The 17,495-nt window shown below is 46.2% G+C and overlaps 1 protein-coding gene across 4 annotated transcripts in view; it reads right to left on the bottom strand.

The window, feature by feature from the left end:
• Window positions 1–4,507: 4,507 nt before the first annotated feature.
• Window positions 4,508–17,495, bottom strand: part of WDR97 (WD repeat domain 97) — a 357,055-nt gene continuing 344,067 nt past the window's right edge. For all 4 annotated transcript variants that reach the window (XM_078686528.1, XM_078686527.1, XM_078686526.1 and 1 more), the window contains one exon: window positions 4,508–4,879. In XM_078686528.1, coding sequence (XP_078542654.1) covers window positions 4,593–4,879 — 287 coding nt within the window. In that variant the 3' untranslated portion in view covers window positions 4,508–4,592. The remainder of the gene's footprint in view (window positions 4,880–17,495) is intronic.

Raw genomic sequence — 17,495 nt, forward strand, 5'->3', positions numbered from 1 at the left:
TCTGGGGGGACGCTAAACCCCGACTAGCATTTATTAAATTAACTCTCCCGTGGTATGATGGCGGAATCGGACTCCCAGATTTAAGGAAGTACTATTGGGCTTTGCAACTGGCTGCTGTGAACCATATTGTTTACGGACCCCCGGGCGATCCGGGCTATGCCATGGACCGGGGGCTGGCTCCGGGTGGAATGATAGATAGAGCTCTATATTCCAAACCGGAGAAATTTGCATTATTTGGCCCAACCGCGATACAGGTGTGGCACGCGGCTAATAGATATCTAGGCTGGGACGGCAGACTGACGTTGGCCACTCCCCTGTTGAATTCAGAGAAGTTGTGGAAAACTAAGTTGTTTGATAAGTGGAACCTTATTGGAATCACCCAGATAAAGGATGTTTGAGGAAAGGACACTGTGCATACATTTGAGTCTCTCAAACGACTGTATAGTCTACACCAGGGCTCTTCAAACTGTGGGGCGCGACCCCCAGGGGGGCCGTGGAGCGATGCAAAGCGGGTCGCGCCTTCACAGTGTCACTTCTGCCCTGGCCTACAGGGCTTCAGTCCCCCTCTTCCCCCATCCTGTGTCTCAGCCCGGGCTGCTGCAGTGCAGCTCGCGCTCCTGGAGTGTCTGGAGTCTTATCTCCGGCCCGAGTTTTTCACAGGTCTTTAAAGACCATTAGCATATTTACATGCCTTTGTTAACTTATTACCAAAGCTTCGTTTTTTTATGTTTCCACTACCCCATGGGCCCCCACTCTGCCTATTCCTTACATTTGTATTTTTACACTTACTGCTGTAGTGTGAGAATGCATTTAATGAAAAGAAATATAAAGTTGGGTTGCCAAAAGAAACATGCCTGCTATGTGTTGTTTAAAGATCCTGCAGAGACCTGCTCTTGACACTAAATTGAGTTATAAATAAAAAGTATGTATTAATTAGTTATGTGACTTTTCTGTCTTTATTCTCTTTAATTATTAGTCATGGATCATTGAGGCATCCCTAGAACACAATTAAAAGTGCTTTCTATTTATATTTGCTGTTCTAAGTATTCACAGATAAGTGCAAAAAATACAACTGTAGGTGACTGCTTATTTCTGGGCCATCAAAATAATGAGCTGGTAACCCTAATCATTATACTGGAAGTTTGTTGCAGGATCAGCACATTATTTATTTCCTCCACCCTCGAACCCTGATTAATGCCATTATAGCAATAGTTTTAATTATATCTGAAACCCTACGCTTCAAGTTTCTGGGAATGCACCCTGCTTTCAAACTACTCACTTCTCATTCTCGCCTTCACTTTCACGTTCACCCTGCACTCCTAGCGATCACAATGCACTCACACTGATCACAATGCACTCACACTGATCACCATGCACTCACAGCAATCACAATGCACTCACAGCAATCACAATGCACTCACACTGATCACCCGCTCACCCTGCACTCACACTGATCACCATCCACTCATACCGATCACCATGCACTCACACCAATCACCATGCACTCACACCAATCACCATGCACTCACACCAATCACCATGCACTCACACCAATCACCATGCACTCACACTAATCACCATGCACTCACACCAATCACCCGCTCACCCTGCACTCACAGCGATCACAATGCACTCACACGGATCACAGTGCACTTACACTGATCGCCATGCACTCACAACATTCACCCACTCACCCTGCACTCACAGTGATCACAATGCACTCACACTGATCATAATGCACTCACACCATTCAGCCGCTCACCCTGCACTCACAGTGATCACAATGCACTCACACTGATCACAGTGCACTCACACTGATCACCATGCACTCACAACATTCACCCACTCACCCTGCACCTACAGTGATCACAATGCACTCACACTGATCACAATGCACTCACATCATTCACCCGCTCACCCTGCACTCACAGTGATCATAATGTACTCACAGTGATCACAATGCACTCACACTGATCACCATGCACTCACAACATTCACCCGCTCACCCTGCTCTCACAGTGATCACTCTGCACTAAAAATTTGCTTGCATTGTTCACTCTGTACCTCAACCTGCAGTCACACGAGCACACTTCTCACCCTGCACTCATGTGACACTTCACTCACCTGTCCCCCCCCTTACTGCTCAATCTGTAGCTCACTCAAACAGGGCCATCACTAACCATGCACTAATTCGTCCCACTCTGCACTTACAGCCGAACCCAAATTCATATGGTCACCTCACTCACCCTGCAGTCACTCCTTTTACCCTACTCTCACACTGTTGCATTTCTCACCGTGCAGTCACATGGGCACTCTTGTCACCCACACAGTGCAGAAGGTTATAGTGCCTGGTACAAAGAAGATGTACCATGCACATCACAGAACTGAGTGTGAGTAAACTATGAGTAGCGCTATAAAAAAATGAAATGTTTGTCAGACAGGTGCTATAGAGAGATGAGGTGTATTGTTGGTGAGTGGTAGTGAGGGAATTCATAGAGAAGGTGGAAAGACTGTTGCACCGTGTGCGACCAGTGCTTGGACAAGCCCTGGCTGGGAGTGTTTACCCCCGAAGTACGGGTCTAGTGGATATCCCGTGCTTCTGCCTATTATTTACATTTGTAGTGCGCTACTGTTACCAAAAGGTGTCCTGGGGCTAATAACCATCTGCCTGCAATGTGAGAGAGGGATCCGGGGTTGGGAGAGGAGAGAAGAGAGGGATGGAAGGAAGGTGGTGAGAGGAAAGGGCCATGGGTAAACTGCTTAACTCTGCACAAGACCGCCACGGTTTGAATGCACCCTTGCTGCTCCCGGCCATGGCCAGGTGAGCTTCTAATGTGGCAGCGCGTATTCCTGCGGATTGGGAGGCCCTTCACAGAGGTTGACTAGACATCTTTCTGATGTTAAATGCTGTATTTTGGTTATAAACTGGTACTGATGGGGTGAAATCTTTCCTCAGTATTACTGTGTTTAAAAAAATACTACATAAAATAGCAATGCTACCCCAAAATACGCAGCATCACAGAATATTATTTACATTTTCTACTCACACAATTTAGTCAAGCCTGTCGCATAATTTGGTTCTCACCTTCCTCATAACCTAGAGGTTTAGAAATTTTTGTCAGGAGGGGGTCCTTACGCTTGAAAATGTTGACAGGGGGGTCTCGGCATCCAAATGTTTGAAGACCTCTGGTCTACACGATAATGAACATTATCGATATCGGCAAGTGAGGCATGCCCTCACCACCCACGTGCCTAGGGGCACGGAGCTCGCGGAGGCATCGCCTCTTGAAGACCGGGTGCTAGATGGGCACATTCCTGAGAAAACAATTTTTGTGATGTATAGGAAACTGGTTAACAACATGGAGAGCCCGCTGGAGCGAATTAGAGCCCAGTGGAGTGCGGATGGTCTGGAATTGGGTGGAGGCAGCTTCCTCCCCGAAGGTAGTGGAAATTCAGATGAGGCTCTGGCCTGTGCAACTGAAGATATTACATAGGTCCTATATAACTGGGCCTCGATTGGTGCGAATGGCACAAGGGGGAGGGGAGAGTGTAGCAGAGAGTGTGCATATTCTTTGGCACTGTGTGGTGATACGGATATTTTGGGCGAAGATCCATGATGAACTAAAGGAAGTTTTGGGTGAAGAGATACGACCAGATGCCCGAAGGTGTCTGTTGAATGTGTGGGAACCAACAGACTTAAATGTCCATCAGAAGCAATGGGTGACGCTGGCGTATGGTGGCTAAACGGAATATTGCTCAGCTCTGGGGAGCCAGTCAGCCGCCCGAGTTTCTAAGTGGGCGGAAGACCTAGACTGATGTATGTTCAGAGAGAAATCTGTGTATGTGGCCAGGGGTTGTCCGAAGAAGTGGGGGAAGGTATGGGGGGCGTGGAATAGTCACCGAGGAGAGATCTGTGAACCCCCGACGCCACGACTGGAATTGGAAGTGCAGGAATCCCTATGATCCTAGTATTAAACATTGCCACAAGTGATTCTGTATCTGTCCATAATGACCCATGTGATGAAGAATGTATGACATCACCTGATGTTTTGTATACGTTATTTTCCTTTTGTAATGTATTTCTTGTGTTTTTTTCCTTAATAAAAAGAGTTTTTAAAAAACTGTAATTCTGGACCCCAGTGCTTTCTCTTTCAAAGTAACACATTTCTCTCATTAATATTGTGTTAGCTGTGTTTCTAATCCACCTAAACATTGTTCTACTATCTCGGTGGACGTGTGCAAACTCTTCTAATTACAGTCAATGATAAGAACCATTAAGATTGAGAACTAAATTACAGGTAGGAAACCTTTGTGGACTAAAGACGCATAAAACCATATGAGGTTGAGCTCCTGGGAAAAACAATCAATTAAATGCAGCGTTAAGCCTCAGCTACAGCGCTTCCCGCCATCCTGCTGCTCCAACAATAATGTCAGTGATGGCTCTGCAACTGGGATTCTCATGCTAGGATCACAAAACACTTGCAATTTTTTTTTATAAGAAATTAGCTTTATTGATATGACTTTACTACATTTCTGACCGAGCCAACCCTCAAGTTGGGTAGCGGCGGTTTCTTGAGCGCTCTGATGGCCTGCTATGTGTGTGGTGGAGCAGGACAAGCGTCACTGCTACTGTACTGCTGTCTGAGTTTAGCAGTGGGCCCCAGGTGGCCACCAGAGACGTAACCAGGTAAGATGGAGTGCTCCAGGAAGAAGTACCGATGGGTCATCTGGTTCAGGGAAGCAATCAGGCCAGGGGCAAAGTCCAGGTCTAGGACTGATGGGAAGGGGTTCAAATTAATTTTCTTCATTGGGAGGTTGATGTAGCGTCCAAATCCAGAGAGGATGTTTTGCTGCTGGGGTATTGGCGGGAGGTAGAAATCTGCAAAGGGGACAGTAAGAAAATCATAATGAGATACATGTAGTATGAGGAATGATGTTACCCAAGACAAAAGAAGACAGTAGATCTTTGTGTCCAACCCACAATGGTCATTGAGATAACGTCTCTATAGCACTTGCAACTTTGTGTTTATTCCTCTATCGCTTGAACTATCAATTTACATAGGCACGATCGCTTCCAACCCCGCTGTGCACCATCGCATCCAGGCTCTACTCCAGACCACTGCTTCCATAAGCTATCCTTGACTGACAGGGCTGTCACTTCCAACCCCTACTGTAAACCTCCCTAGACCATTGTTTTGAAACCTATTAAGGACTTCTTGAACCATAGCTTCCACCCCCTGCTCTGGACCTCTCAGTTCCAAGCCCATGCACGGGACCAAAGAGCATGCACTTTCAAACGCCTGCTGTGAAAACCCGCCGCATCCCACCTCTGCTGAGGGCCACCATTTTGAGTTACTGTTGTGGACCACTGCTGTGGACCCACTGGGCTATCACTTCCAAATCCTGCTGTGGATCCCATCTGTATTAGCTTAAAAGCTCCTGCTCTGGATTTCCTGGCCCTGCTCTGTCTCAACCGGGTGATCATCATGCCCCTTCTGTGCACCTACTCGGTCACTGCTTCTATTCCCTGATGGGGGCTTCCTGCATCATCACTTCCAAGCCCCTGCTCCAGACCTCCCTGGTCCTTAGATTGGTGTCTTCATTGCACTGGAACACTTACATTGCTAACACCGTGGAGATCATGTTCTCCAAACCCTGCTGCAGCTCAGGAGCTCTTGCTGTAATAATGAACTAGCCTGCAGATGGCCCATTGTGTTCCTCTGATTGGAACATCATTTGCATTACTGTGGTCCAGGACCCCTTGTGGCAGAATTATTTTAGGATAACATGGGTCATATTGTTTGTTTCTGTCCTTAGCACATGAACCATGAATGTACTATGAACTCTTGTTGCATCATGTTTGTTACTCTGCTTTGGTTCTGCTGTTCTAGGACTGGCTGAATTATTGAGTTGATTTCTCTGCTAGGGTGCAAAGCCCTGGCAATAATACTGTTCTAAGATTGCATCGGTCTTTGTGTTCATTCCTCGGATGCTGCACATGAACCCTTGCTGCAATAATGTACTCGGACAACTGTACTCATGTCACTACAACAAACAACACTATACAGAGTGGAGATTTGTATGAGCCTCCTTCAGCCATTGTAACTATGATGTGTTCCTCCCGCTCTGGTTCAGTAAATTGTATCTAGTGGATGTGTTTTTTGCCCATGTGTTGGTAAATGGCCATGGACATAACCCGCTTCTGTGCTCCCATTCTGTATTAACACATGGACCCACTCCTTGTCTGCTCTCTGCACCTTGCATGGCTTCTCTCCACTGCGGCTTGTCGTCTCTCATAACCCCTCAAAAAAACAATCAATCAATCAACAGCCCTTTTGTTTTGTATAATGGACAAAGATGAACTAAGGGAAAAAAAACATCTTTGGTCAATTGCTAATTCTTTTATCAAACTGTATCCCCAACCTTATCTGCTATTTCATTTAAAACCTTTAATTAAGAATAAGTTTATGTTGTTAAGGTTTGGAAGATACCCAACCAAAGATGGAATCCCAAAATGGGAAAAAAAGTGGCCATCTAATGTCTGTAGATTATGTGTTAAGAATGAAGAAACCTTACAGTACATAGTAACTCTGTGCCCAAAACTGCTTGCAGAACGAAAGATGATTTTAAAGCCGATTTTTAAGGAAATGGGAGTAAGAACCTGCAGAACTGCAATTATTGTATGTTTAAGAGGTATTACAGCTACTTTAATTCATCAGTTTGTTAAGTACATCCTTATAGCTGAAACAAAACTATGTAAGGAAGACATCTCAACTGATGAAATCCCTGTTATGAAAGTTAACTAAAATGTTGATGACATAATAATTTTAAATGTTTTTAGGGACCGCTGGGCTATTTTAAAGCACGTTTAAGCATAATTTCTACAATTGTACTACCACACTTTAACGTTCCCACCGTATAGTGGATTATACCTTCTTTATGGATAATATCTACTGCTAGCACTTGCCACTTTAATCCTCGGTGTTACTTGATTATTAGTAACAGTATTTGCTTTAGTACGTACAAGTCGAGGTTCAACCTGCCCCGCTCGCACATGGCACTTTAATAACTTAATGTCCCGAATGCTGTTAGCATAAAGTACATCAAATTTGGTTGGTGGACAGTGTATTATGCTTATTTCCAATCCAAAATAGTTTTATCCGAAATCTTTGCTGCTTATTTTAAAGCACTTGATCTTGATCCGGATTGCACATTGCACTTTATTCCTTTTGCTGCTAAATTGCTTATTAGAAAACGAACCTACTCCAATTGAGCCAATTATGTATATGTGTTTCTGTGGAGCTTATCTCTGATTTAATAATATCAACAAATGATAAACTACTACCCTACCCTAACCTCTCTTTATATAACTGATCTATTGGTGCTGCCACAGTTCTGTCCGGAAGCGTCTAGTTCACATTAGAGGAACAACCCTTTCACATCCTTACCTACAACAACCGCACATGACAGCCCACCAGCATTGTGTTCTCACACCAATATGCTCTTTGTTTGAGCTGTCCTCACTGCGCTCACCTCGCACACTGGACCTCTCCTGCAGCATACAGCCTCTGACTTCACGATGAGGGGATAGCCATACTTTTCTTGGTGCTGCAGCTGTTCCTGCACAGCAGTGTCTAGTTTCCATTTCAAAAACGTTTTTTAATGTGCCTAGCAGCTTGTAAATCTGGGGAAGTGTCACAATCCATGGGTGTTGTGTGGGAACACCCACTGCAACGCCTCCCAAGCGCAGAGTAAGGCAACACAGCCATTTGCACTGCCTTGCCTCACTCCATATCTATGAGGCCGTTCAAAGCCACGCCTAGTGGCTTTGCGTGGTCTCAGATATGATTTTGTAATTTGCCCGGCTGCCGGAGCCTCACAAAAAGTGATGCTGCGGTGGCGCAAGGGGCTCATAAACTTGAGCCCAAGTCTCTCAGCCCTGCCTGTTTCCTAAACTCATTTACGTGGCTCTTGCGACCCAGGGTTGTGTGAGTAACTCCACCAGCTGTGGGGGCGCCGCCTTTGGCTGCCTTCAGGCTGCAGGGCACAGCGTCACACTCCTGCGTTCCCCTGTGCAGGGGGCTGATGTCTGCACATCCGGGACAGCCCTGGTGACGTCACGAACCTCTCTACATCCTGGTCTCAGAGAAGTGAAGCCGGTTTTGCCGCGGTGTGTGCCCTGACAGCTGATAAGCTTTGATATATTTACTATCTCCCTCTGTCGTGTCAGCGACTCGGGTGTGCAGGGAGTTGTTTCTTTTTGCTGTGAAATTGTGAAGGAACGTTAGCAGCAACACTTGCACGGGGATCTCTCTGGCATATCTCAGAGGCACTGATTTAATTTTTATCAACCGTGCTTCCTGCCCGAGTGAAAAGCAACATTACGGCAGAAGTATTTGAATAAATATACGGGTGAGTGGATGTAACGTAGTGGCTAGAAGTGGGAGACAGTGGTTTAGTGCCACGACTTACACACAACACTTTCTCGAGCAATGGCAGCGGAGACACAAAATAAGTGACAAGCCCTCCACAGTGTACAGGGCAGCACAGCCATGGTGCCCATCAACACAGGACGCGTCAGAGGGTTAACCAGTGAGAGCAGAGGGCGAGAGAGACTTGTATCGGGTAAAGGGGCACATCTGCCAACCTCCAGGACTCCTGGAGTCGCACAAACCTGCTCCCGCTGTCTCCTGATCTCATCGGGCTCCCAGGGGCCTGGCTTCAGGGGGGGAGGTGGGTGCTTGGGGTGTTACACCCCCTAAACCCCTAAAAAAGTTATTCTGTAGTAAGTTGTTGGGTAAAAGTGCTTTTAGTAGGGCATGGAGAGGTGTCTGTGGGATTTCACCTGTTTGTTTTACACACAGACTCACTCTCTAGTCTCTGTTTTGAAGATCTGAAAAATGGTGCTTACTTAGAAAAATATTGTGTTTTAACTGCTCCCAACAATGCGCACTGCCCCCTTAAGCGCCCACCGGCATTGCTTCTCATATAATGTATTTTCACATTATATGCCAGTGTTATTGTTGGGAAATCTGAAGTTCACACCCCAAATCTTACTGACCAAGTTAAAGCCGCACCCTGCGGACTCCCTCGCCCCAGCTGGAGCTCTTGGGGAGTAAGAGGAGAGTTTAAAAGTCTGAACATCATAAGTGCAGAATCTACCTCTTTTCAGAGTTGGATGCAACAGTCATTATAAGAAATCCCTGTTCCTTAAAGAAGGGAGAGACCCGCCAAGATGGATTCTCGCTGTTGAGCCCTTGGGGCCAGGGATGGACATCTCACTCTCTCCGATTCTTCTCAATAATTCACAAATCTTCAGTTGCAAGTTGGAAGGGAAAGCGTCTCTTCGAGTCACTCAAGTTTTTCTTACCTGAGCTCTGTTGTGTCCTGTTGGACACAGCATAGTGTTTTACCAGCCTTTCCCACGAGGGCTGGCCCGTACACCCATCCAACACAGGCGTCACCGGTCAGCTGACCCTGTCAATAAAAGGGCCTGAGTGCACTTGCGTGCTCGTGGCCAGTTCAGTACAGCAACTAATGTGTGTCTGTGGCATTCTTCATTAAGTATGTGGGCCTACGGTCCACGACTTAACAAGCTACTCGCATGAGGATATTGTCTTCAGTCCCCTTCGTGCCCAGGCTGGACTCTGATGAAAAGGGGAGGGCCAAGAGCAAGTCCCCTCCTTCCCCTCAAGGGGCTATTGTTACGCCACTGGGGCCAACCTGCTCCCATTCCTCAACGCAGCTGATGTGGCAGTATAACGAGTCTACCTTTCTTCCCAAAATGTGTCCATGTTAGTTCCTGGCTGGCAGTGTGGATGACTGGCCTATGTACAGGGTCATTGGAATCATGTAAGTTTCTACAGAATTGTGGGCTTACTGCACTTGCCACATAATCCATCATCTTCTGCATAATTTGCAGATTTAAAGAAAACAAGTTTGTATCTCCAACAGATCAAAAGTTACTAGCAAGGCTCCCTACCGCATGTGGCAGGCCTTCTGTTGCACAGAGGCAGGTCACCTTTCAGTTGCTGATTGCTGTATGTAGTTGTTAAACTGAGATAAAACAGGTGAAACATTTGCCCTTACGGTGTGAATATGTGTAACAATGATAAAATGGTGAAGAAATACTGCTTCTACATATGTCACATTACGCAGCATAATTTGCTTTTTATTGCCGCATAATTTAGTGAAGGCTGCCACATAATTTGTTCCCCCGCTACTTAATTCCAGTGGCCTTGCCTATGTATTTATTGTATACAGTTTCTTACTTTCTCTATCTGCAATGCTCAGGGTAGATATACTTTTTAGTGCCTGTATATGGCATGTGCTTTTTAGGTCTCGTCTGAGCCAGCGCGCAAGCGCTGCTCTGCGAGGTTTTTAGTAAGTACTTTCAACTCGGAGCACACGTTCGTAAGTGTGCTTTTTTTTGTTGCTCACACTCTATTGGCATTTGCGTGCGTCTTTCTAAGATAGACCACCTAATTGGTCAAAGGGGGATGCATGTCCCACCTTCTCTCTCCCCTGGCCTAGGGAGCTCGGGAGCGAGCAGCAGCACAGCCGGGTTCCAGCTACATACCTCACATTCCTTGCAGTGCGTGCACACCACGCTTGTTCTTACTGTATCTCAGCCTGGCGGCCTCTGACTTACAGCACTAGCTAGGAGCATTCTCAGACAAACGCAAGGCCTCTGCTGCACATTATTATACCTCGGAAACCGAAGACTACCGTTTAAGCTCATCCTTGAAGTTATGTTATGTTATGTTATGTTATGTTATATTTATGCTTCTATAGCGCACATCCACTCCATTTGGAGCATCCCGGCGCTTTTTCGAAGGTACCCACCAGATGAGGGAGAAACATAACACTGAAGGGACATGCAACACACACATAAAAAAACAGCAGCGGTCTAAGGGAAAAGCCATGTTTTAAGGGCCTTTCGGAAGGACAGCAGGCTAGAAGCCTGTCTTAGAGAAATCGGGAGGTCATTCCAGGCACGAGGAGCTAGATAACGGAAGGACCGACCTCTTGCTCTGGCGCGCTTGATAATGGGAACCTTCACTTTGGATAGCGCAGCAGATCTAAGAGATCTAGAGGGCTGATACCAAGACAGACGTTTGGAGATATATTTAGGACCAATACCATGTAAGGCCTTGAAGGTCGTAGTCAGAGTTTTAAAAAGAATCCTTTTATCAATCGGGAGCCAATGTAAGGTAGAGAGAAGAGCAGTGGCTCTGGCTCTTCTTGAGAGGCCGAAGACCGCTCGGGCTGCAGAGTTCTGAGCAACTTGAAGACGCCTGACCAGGTATTTGGGAAGCCCCAGAAATAAAACATTGGCGTAATCCAGTCTGGAGCCAACCAGTGCCTGGACGATAATTTTCCTGTGCTCGATGGATACTAAAGGTAAAAATTTACGTAGCATCCGAAGGATGCCAAAACATTTCCCAGTGAGAGAGGAAATATGTGGTCCAAAAGATAGGTCGCTGTCAATGATCACTCCCAAATTTTTGGCCTTCCGGGATGAACTAACGGGGGGAAACATATCCTGCGGCCACCAGGGTTTCCAATCCGGCTCAGAGGTGCACCCAAAAAAGAGCAGCTCCGACTTGTCGGAGTTGCATTTCAGTCCATGGTGTCCAAACCACTCGAAAACCGCACTCAGACAACCTCTGACCTGATCGTCGTTAAACAGACCATTCCTGTTGCTCACAAACAGGAGCTGGGTGTCGTCGGCATAGGTGACAATCCGGGTGCCGAAAGACTCCGCGACCGCTGCCAGAGGAGCCATAAAGATGTTAAAAAGGAGGGGACTCAAGATGGATCCTTGGGGAACCCCCACTTCTAGCAGCGGCATCTCGGCGGAGTAAGGAGGAGCCCAGATTGTCTGCCGGCGGTCGGCTAAGAAGGATTTAAGCCACCTCCACACCGTTCCCTGCAGGCCAAAGTCCCAGAGTCTAGCGAGGAGAAGCGCATGGGGAACGGTGTCGAATGCCGCCGACAGGTCAAGCATGACCAATACCGCCTTTCTTCCAGCATCCAACTAATCCCGGATGGCGTCTGTGACTTCGAGGAGCGCAGTTTCCGTGCTGAAATTCGCACGGAAACCGGATTGGGTGTTATGCAACAGATCATTTTCCTCGATGAAATTAGATATTGATCTGTGAACAAACCTCTCAGTCACTTTCGCTAGAGCCGGGAGTAAGGAAATAGGTCTTTAGTTGGCATGGACTAGAGGGTCGAGTGCTGGTTTTTTCAGGAGTGGCAGGATCATGGCGCTCTTCCAGGCCTTTGGAACTACCCCGGATGAGAGTGACATATTTAAAATGGGGTTGACCAAGTCATTTAGCACAGGTGCCAAGTTCGCTAAACACTTGGCCGGGCACGGATCCTGTGGAGATCCAGATTTAAGGTTGGACAGGATGTCAAAAGAGCTTGCATGATCCAGTGGGGGAAAATCACACAACAGAGGACCATGATCAGGCATGGGACACCCCAGGCTCACAGGTTGCTGCTGGAAAGTGGAAGAGAGGGAATCTTGAATAGTAGTAATTTTCTGTACAAAGTATACAGCCAGATCCCTCAACCAGGATTCAGAGTGCGTATGAATAGGGGTGTAAGCAGAGGAAGAAGTAAAATCTTTTACCACCCTAAAAAGTTCTTTACTGGAATGCTCCGCCTCATTTATTCTAGAGTCCAAGTAGGCTTTTTTCCCAGCCCAGATTGATTTATGGTAGGCTCTAGTCAGTGTCTTAAAATTCTGCCTTTCAGAATGATCGTAAGATCGTCTCCAAGCTCTTTCAGCTTTTTTAAGATCTTGTCTAGCTTTTTTTAGCTGCGGAGTAAACCATGGGGCAGATGTCCTTTTATTGGCAGAGTTCTGTGTCTTGGTCGGGATCGAACTCTCAAGACACTCTAAGAGCCATTTATGGAAAAAAGCAGTATAGTCCTCTACATTGTCAGATGTAGGACAAGGAAAGTTGATTAGGGTGTTTGATAGCATCTCTCTAGTGAACAGATGGAAAGATTTAGACGGATGCTTTGACGACCCCACAAATTTGGACCGTGTTGAAACCATATTAGGGAGGGAAAAGGAAATAAGAAAGTGGTCCGACCACAAAACTGGCACGGGAAGATCTACCCCAATAGGGAGAGTAGAAAAGATCTGATCCAGCGTGTGGCCCTTCTCATGGGACGGTCCTACCACGTATGGGGCTAATCCGAGCACAGAAGTAATATCCAGTAGTTTTTGGGTATCCGGGTCTGAGCTGACATCCATATGAATGTTTAGATCACCTAACAGGAGGCAGTGATTAGATCTAAGGCAAGGAGTCGAAAGGGCTGCCTGTAATTCTTCTAAAAACGGCCCCACCGAGCCTGGAGGTTTGTAGACAAGAATCCCTGTACAAGCCTGGGAGGACGAGAGCTGAAGGGTGAAGCCGAGGGCTTCGCTGCCCTGGATATTATCAACCGGAAAAGTGCGACATGCTATGCTCTTCTTAACTATAATCGCCACTCCACCACCTCTACCAGACGATCTGTCTTTCCGAAATATATTATAGGCGGGGGGTATGGCATTTGCCAAATCGGGGGCAGACAAATCAGACAGCCAAGTCTCTGTCAGGAATAAACAGGAAATCTTAGAATCCTGTAGTAGATTCCAGATATCCATAACATGGCAAGGTAGGGATCTGGTATTAAGCAGTAGACATTGATAGTTCAAGGGTGTACTAACCTTAGATGATTGGTTGCGTTCAGGAAGGCGCCAGCCACAGTCGCTGCAGCCTTTCCTTAAAGCCCTTCCTCCGGGAAAGACATGATGGCAAAGACTATACGGAGGACGGAGGGAGCATAGCTCAGAACTAGAATAAATAAGCATAATGAGTCGCAGTGTGAAAATAGACCAAAAAGCGGTCAAGAAGCCAGCCGTCCTGCCCCGTCCGCCTACGTGCCGCTGACGGGCGCAGACGGGCAGGACTCTGGCGCGACTCAGGCGCAGAGAGGGCGCCACACCTGCGCGTCACCGCTGCGCGTTGAAAAAGGTGGAGCTTTAAATAGGCCGGCTGAATCTCGGAGGAAATAACTCTCCTGAGTACCTGCACCAAGATGGCGGCGGCGCGCTTCCCAACCTACCCAGGATGGACACCACCACCCCAGAACCGGACCCGCCAAAGTAGCGGTGCTCTAACAAGATTAGAGTGTGGGAATGAGGGCCAGGCGCAGCGCGGCAATTTTAAAAACAAGGTAAGCTGCTAAATGCAAAATAAAAGAAACGAAAATAGACAAAACGGGAGATTTAAAAAGTCGGCTGCTGGCGGCGCGATTACGCGACCCAGCAGCAATCAGTTGCAGTCTCAACAGTGGACACCTTACCAGCGTGAAGTGTCCTGTATACGTTTCAAAATTGCAAAGTCAAACTAAAAAATATGAAAAACGCAGCCGATGCCCTTCTCCTCAACATGAGGTTGCCACGGCACGACGAGCAAGGAGTCTGGTCTGTAGGTAGCTTTATGTCGGCGCGTTCCTTTATCCACCTGGATTAAAAAGCACACTGTTACCCACTCACACCTGCGCCACAGCATGTAGTATTGACTTGCAAATAACGGGGGCTTGCCATGACCCAGTATTCTGATACATGGCTGTGGGGGCACAAAAGCCTGTGTATGACAAAGACAAACCGTGTGCGTAGCCAAACGCTGGCATTTCGAAATGCATTTTTATGAATAAAGAACCTAATAAACATATCGTAGCCGCATAACTATGAGAATGCAAACAATTCCAATTAGCATATGTGACAAACCGTCCACTATGTTTACGCTGACGTATAGAATATCTTCCGTTATCCTCTCAAACACAATAGCGATAAAGTTTACATTTCGTATTTTTTCCAAAATATGACTACATGGAGAGAGGAAGGTTGCAGTTATCTGGTTTAAAACAAGAATTCAGCAGCGCTGGTTTCTGCTACTCCCCTGACACACTGTGTGCTTTGAAGGAAATAACTCTGTTTTCCAAAATCTGGGTTCCTTTCATTTATGTGGGATCCTTTAGAAGTTGGGATTTTTCCACATAAAAAAATACAATACTTTCAGATTCCCTCCATGCAGTGAGTGATCTGAACAAAACATAATAGCCTCTGAAACAAGCATTTGCAATGCAATAGGTCTCGCAATTAAGCGAGTTTGAGCTATTGACATTGCAAATAACAATACCTTTTATTTTTATTTTTAGAAAAACATACATAAAAGGCATTGTCATTTACAATGCCAATAGCTTAAACTCGCGTAAATGCGAGAGCTATTGCATTGCAAATACATGTTATTATTATTTGCCGTTCTTTGAGGAATTTATTCGCAATTACTTATTTTACGTCTGATGGAGGGTTGTTCTTTCTACCATGACTGTAGGGGCTTTTGATTTCTTCATACTTAGGCGGTCTTCCTTATTTTCCCTTTGTTTAATAGTACATCTCGATCTGAAGAACATAAATGGCCACTATTTCTCCTGCTTGAAAGAGGGTTGATGAAGGTGTTCTTACATTGCCTGCAAAAGAAGGGAAGGCTCAGACAGGGAGAATGCAGTAAACCTGCTACACCTTAGCAAAGAAAGATTGCCCGGAAGGTGCTCATGCCTCCTCCATTGGGGCCATTGCTGCTTCCAAGACTCTCGCTAGAGAGGTTTGTGTGACTGATCTCTAAAGGGCACGCACATGGTCATCCTTACATAATTTTGCCATTCATTATGGCCTCACACTCAAAGCACGTCCTACACTCAGAGGTACCTGGCCATGGCTGTGTTCCATAACTGTCTCTTTAATTCACATCACTCAATGCCACCTCCCAGGGAGCGATTGCTTTTTGACTCATTCATAAGGTGATATACCTTCCGACAATGTATTTCTGGTGGATATATAGTCTTCCTATTGATTCTTCACCACCTTCCCTCAATTTCTGAGTTAATCCTGTGCATAATAAGATCCTAAAGTATGCACACATGTTATGCACCTCTGATACTCTCTGTTCCTCTTTGAACCCCTTGATGGGGTTTGGAAAACATACCAGAAACTGACACCAGCCCGCCGGTTGGCACCTAATATTCTCTTACATCATCATATGCTACAGGTTGTCATGGTTTAGGTTGCGTGGCACCACCCGACAGCGCTAGAGAGCTATTGCTGGGCAAACATTTCCAGACCTGTCTGGAGCCTGAAGGTAATTCATAAGTTGAGGAGTCTACGTGAAGACTACGTATCCATCAGAAGTATTGTTACTGAAGGCAGTTGACTTCTTCTGGTGGGTACTTCATCTGCTGTTGTCAACATCTCCCATGTCCATGCTCGCCCGTCGCCCGGCTCTTGCATCTCTGTCACCTGGCTATTCAGTCTCCATCTTATGCTACTAGTCACAGCTTCAATCACTGAAGCTCAAAGAAGCTTGTCTGTGAGATCCGGAACAGGGTCACTCAGTTTAGATTTTGATATAGAGATTGGCTCAGCTTGAAAGGGTGCCCTTGGTCTCCGCCTCGTCCTGCTTGGACCAGCGAACACCACAGACCACTTGTCACTTGGAACTGCACACCTCCCTGTGGAGGCTCTGTGTCTCCTTCTTGGTTGAACGAGTAAGATGAAAGTGTGTGTCCTCATGTAAAAACGTAACTTGTGCTATGTAAAGCGCTCTGATACCTGATTCGGTTCGGGTCTAGTTCGCGCTATATGAAACTCTAAAAAAAAAAAAAAAAAGAGTAGTAGACCTAAATGAAACGCAGATACCAACTTGAGTAGGAAAGACACTTATATGGGTAGACAATATGAAAGGTGAACAAAGAGAGAGGGGATGTTCTCGACCCTATGGGGAGACATTATTGTCACTAATTGTATGGTCTTCAGAGTGAGAATCAAACTGGACAATGCGAATGGCTCAAATAGGGTTGCCATTAGAAAAGACAACATGTAATTCAAATTCCACTGAAGATCAATAAACAGAGATGCAGAAAAGAAGTAAATCTTTTTTTAAATACTCCACATGTGGCGTTTCAAGCAAAGATGGCTGCTTAAGGAGACACATAAAGGAATACAGCTCAGCCAAATAACATCTCACTAGAGCCAGTGCCTCACCCTGTGGGGCAAGAGACAGGTTCAGGGCCTTGCGACTTGTGCAGATGGCAACCTCTAAAAGAGAGGCGGTGCCATTTGTGCAGCAAGGGCAGTTCCTGGAAAAGAAAAGACAAGGTAGTACCTATATACTCAAACTACGGCCCGGGCCGCATGTGACCCTCTTGACCTTTACATGTGGCCCACTGGTGAACAGCAGCACTGGGCTGCTAGTTACCTAACAGAGCACGGACATTCGTAAGGCTGATAAATGGACAAGAATTTATATACATCTTAACTAAAGTAATTGTAAAGAAGGCACCCTGTTCAACTTATCTTTAGGAACTTCTTCATTTTTAAAGATGTCATGCAAAAATATGCGAAACTCTCTTCAAAATTCAATGTGTAT

The sequence above is a fragment of the Lissotriton helveticus genome, chromosome 4_1 (genome assembly GCF_964261635.1).
Source record: "Lissotriton helveticus chromosome 4_1, aLisHel1.1, whole genome shotgun sequence".
NCBI classification, from domain to species: Eukaryota; Metazoa; Chordata; class Amphibia; order Caudata; family Salamandridae; genus Lissotriton; species Lissotriton helveticus.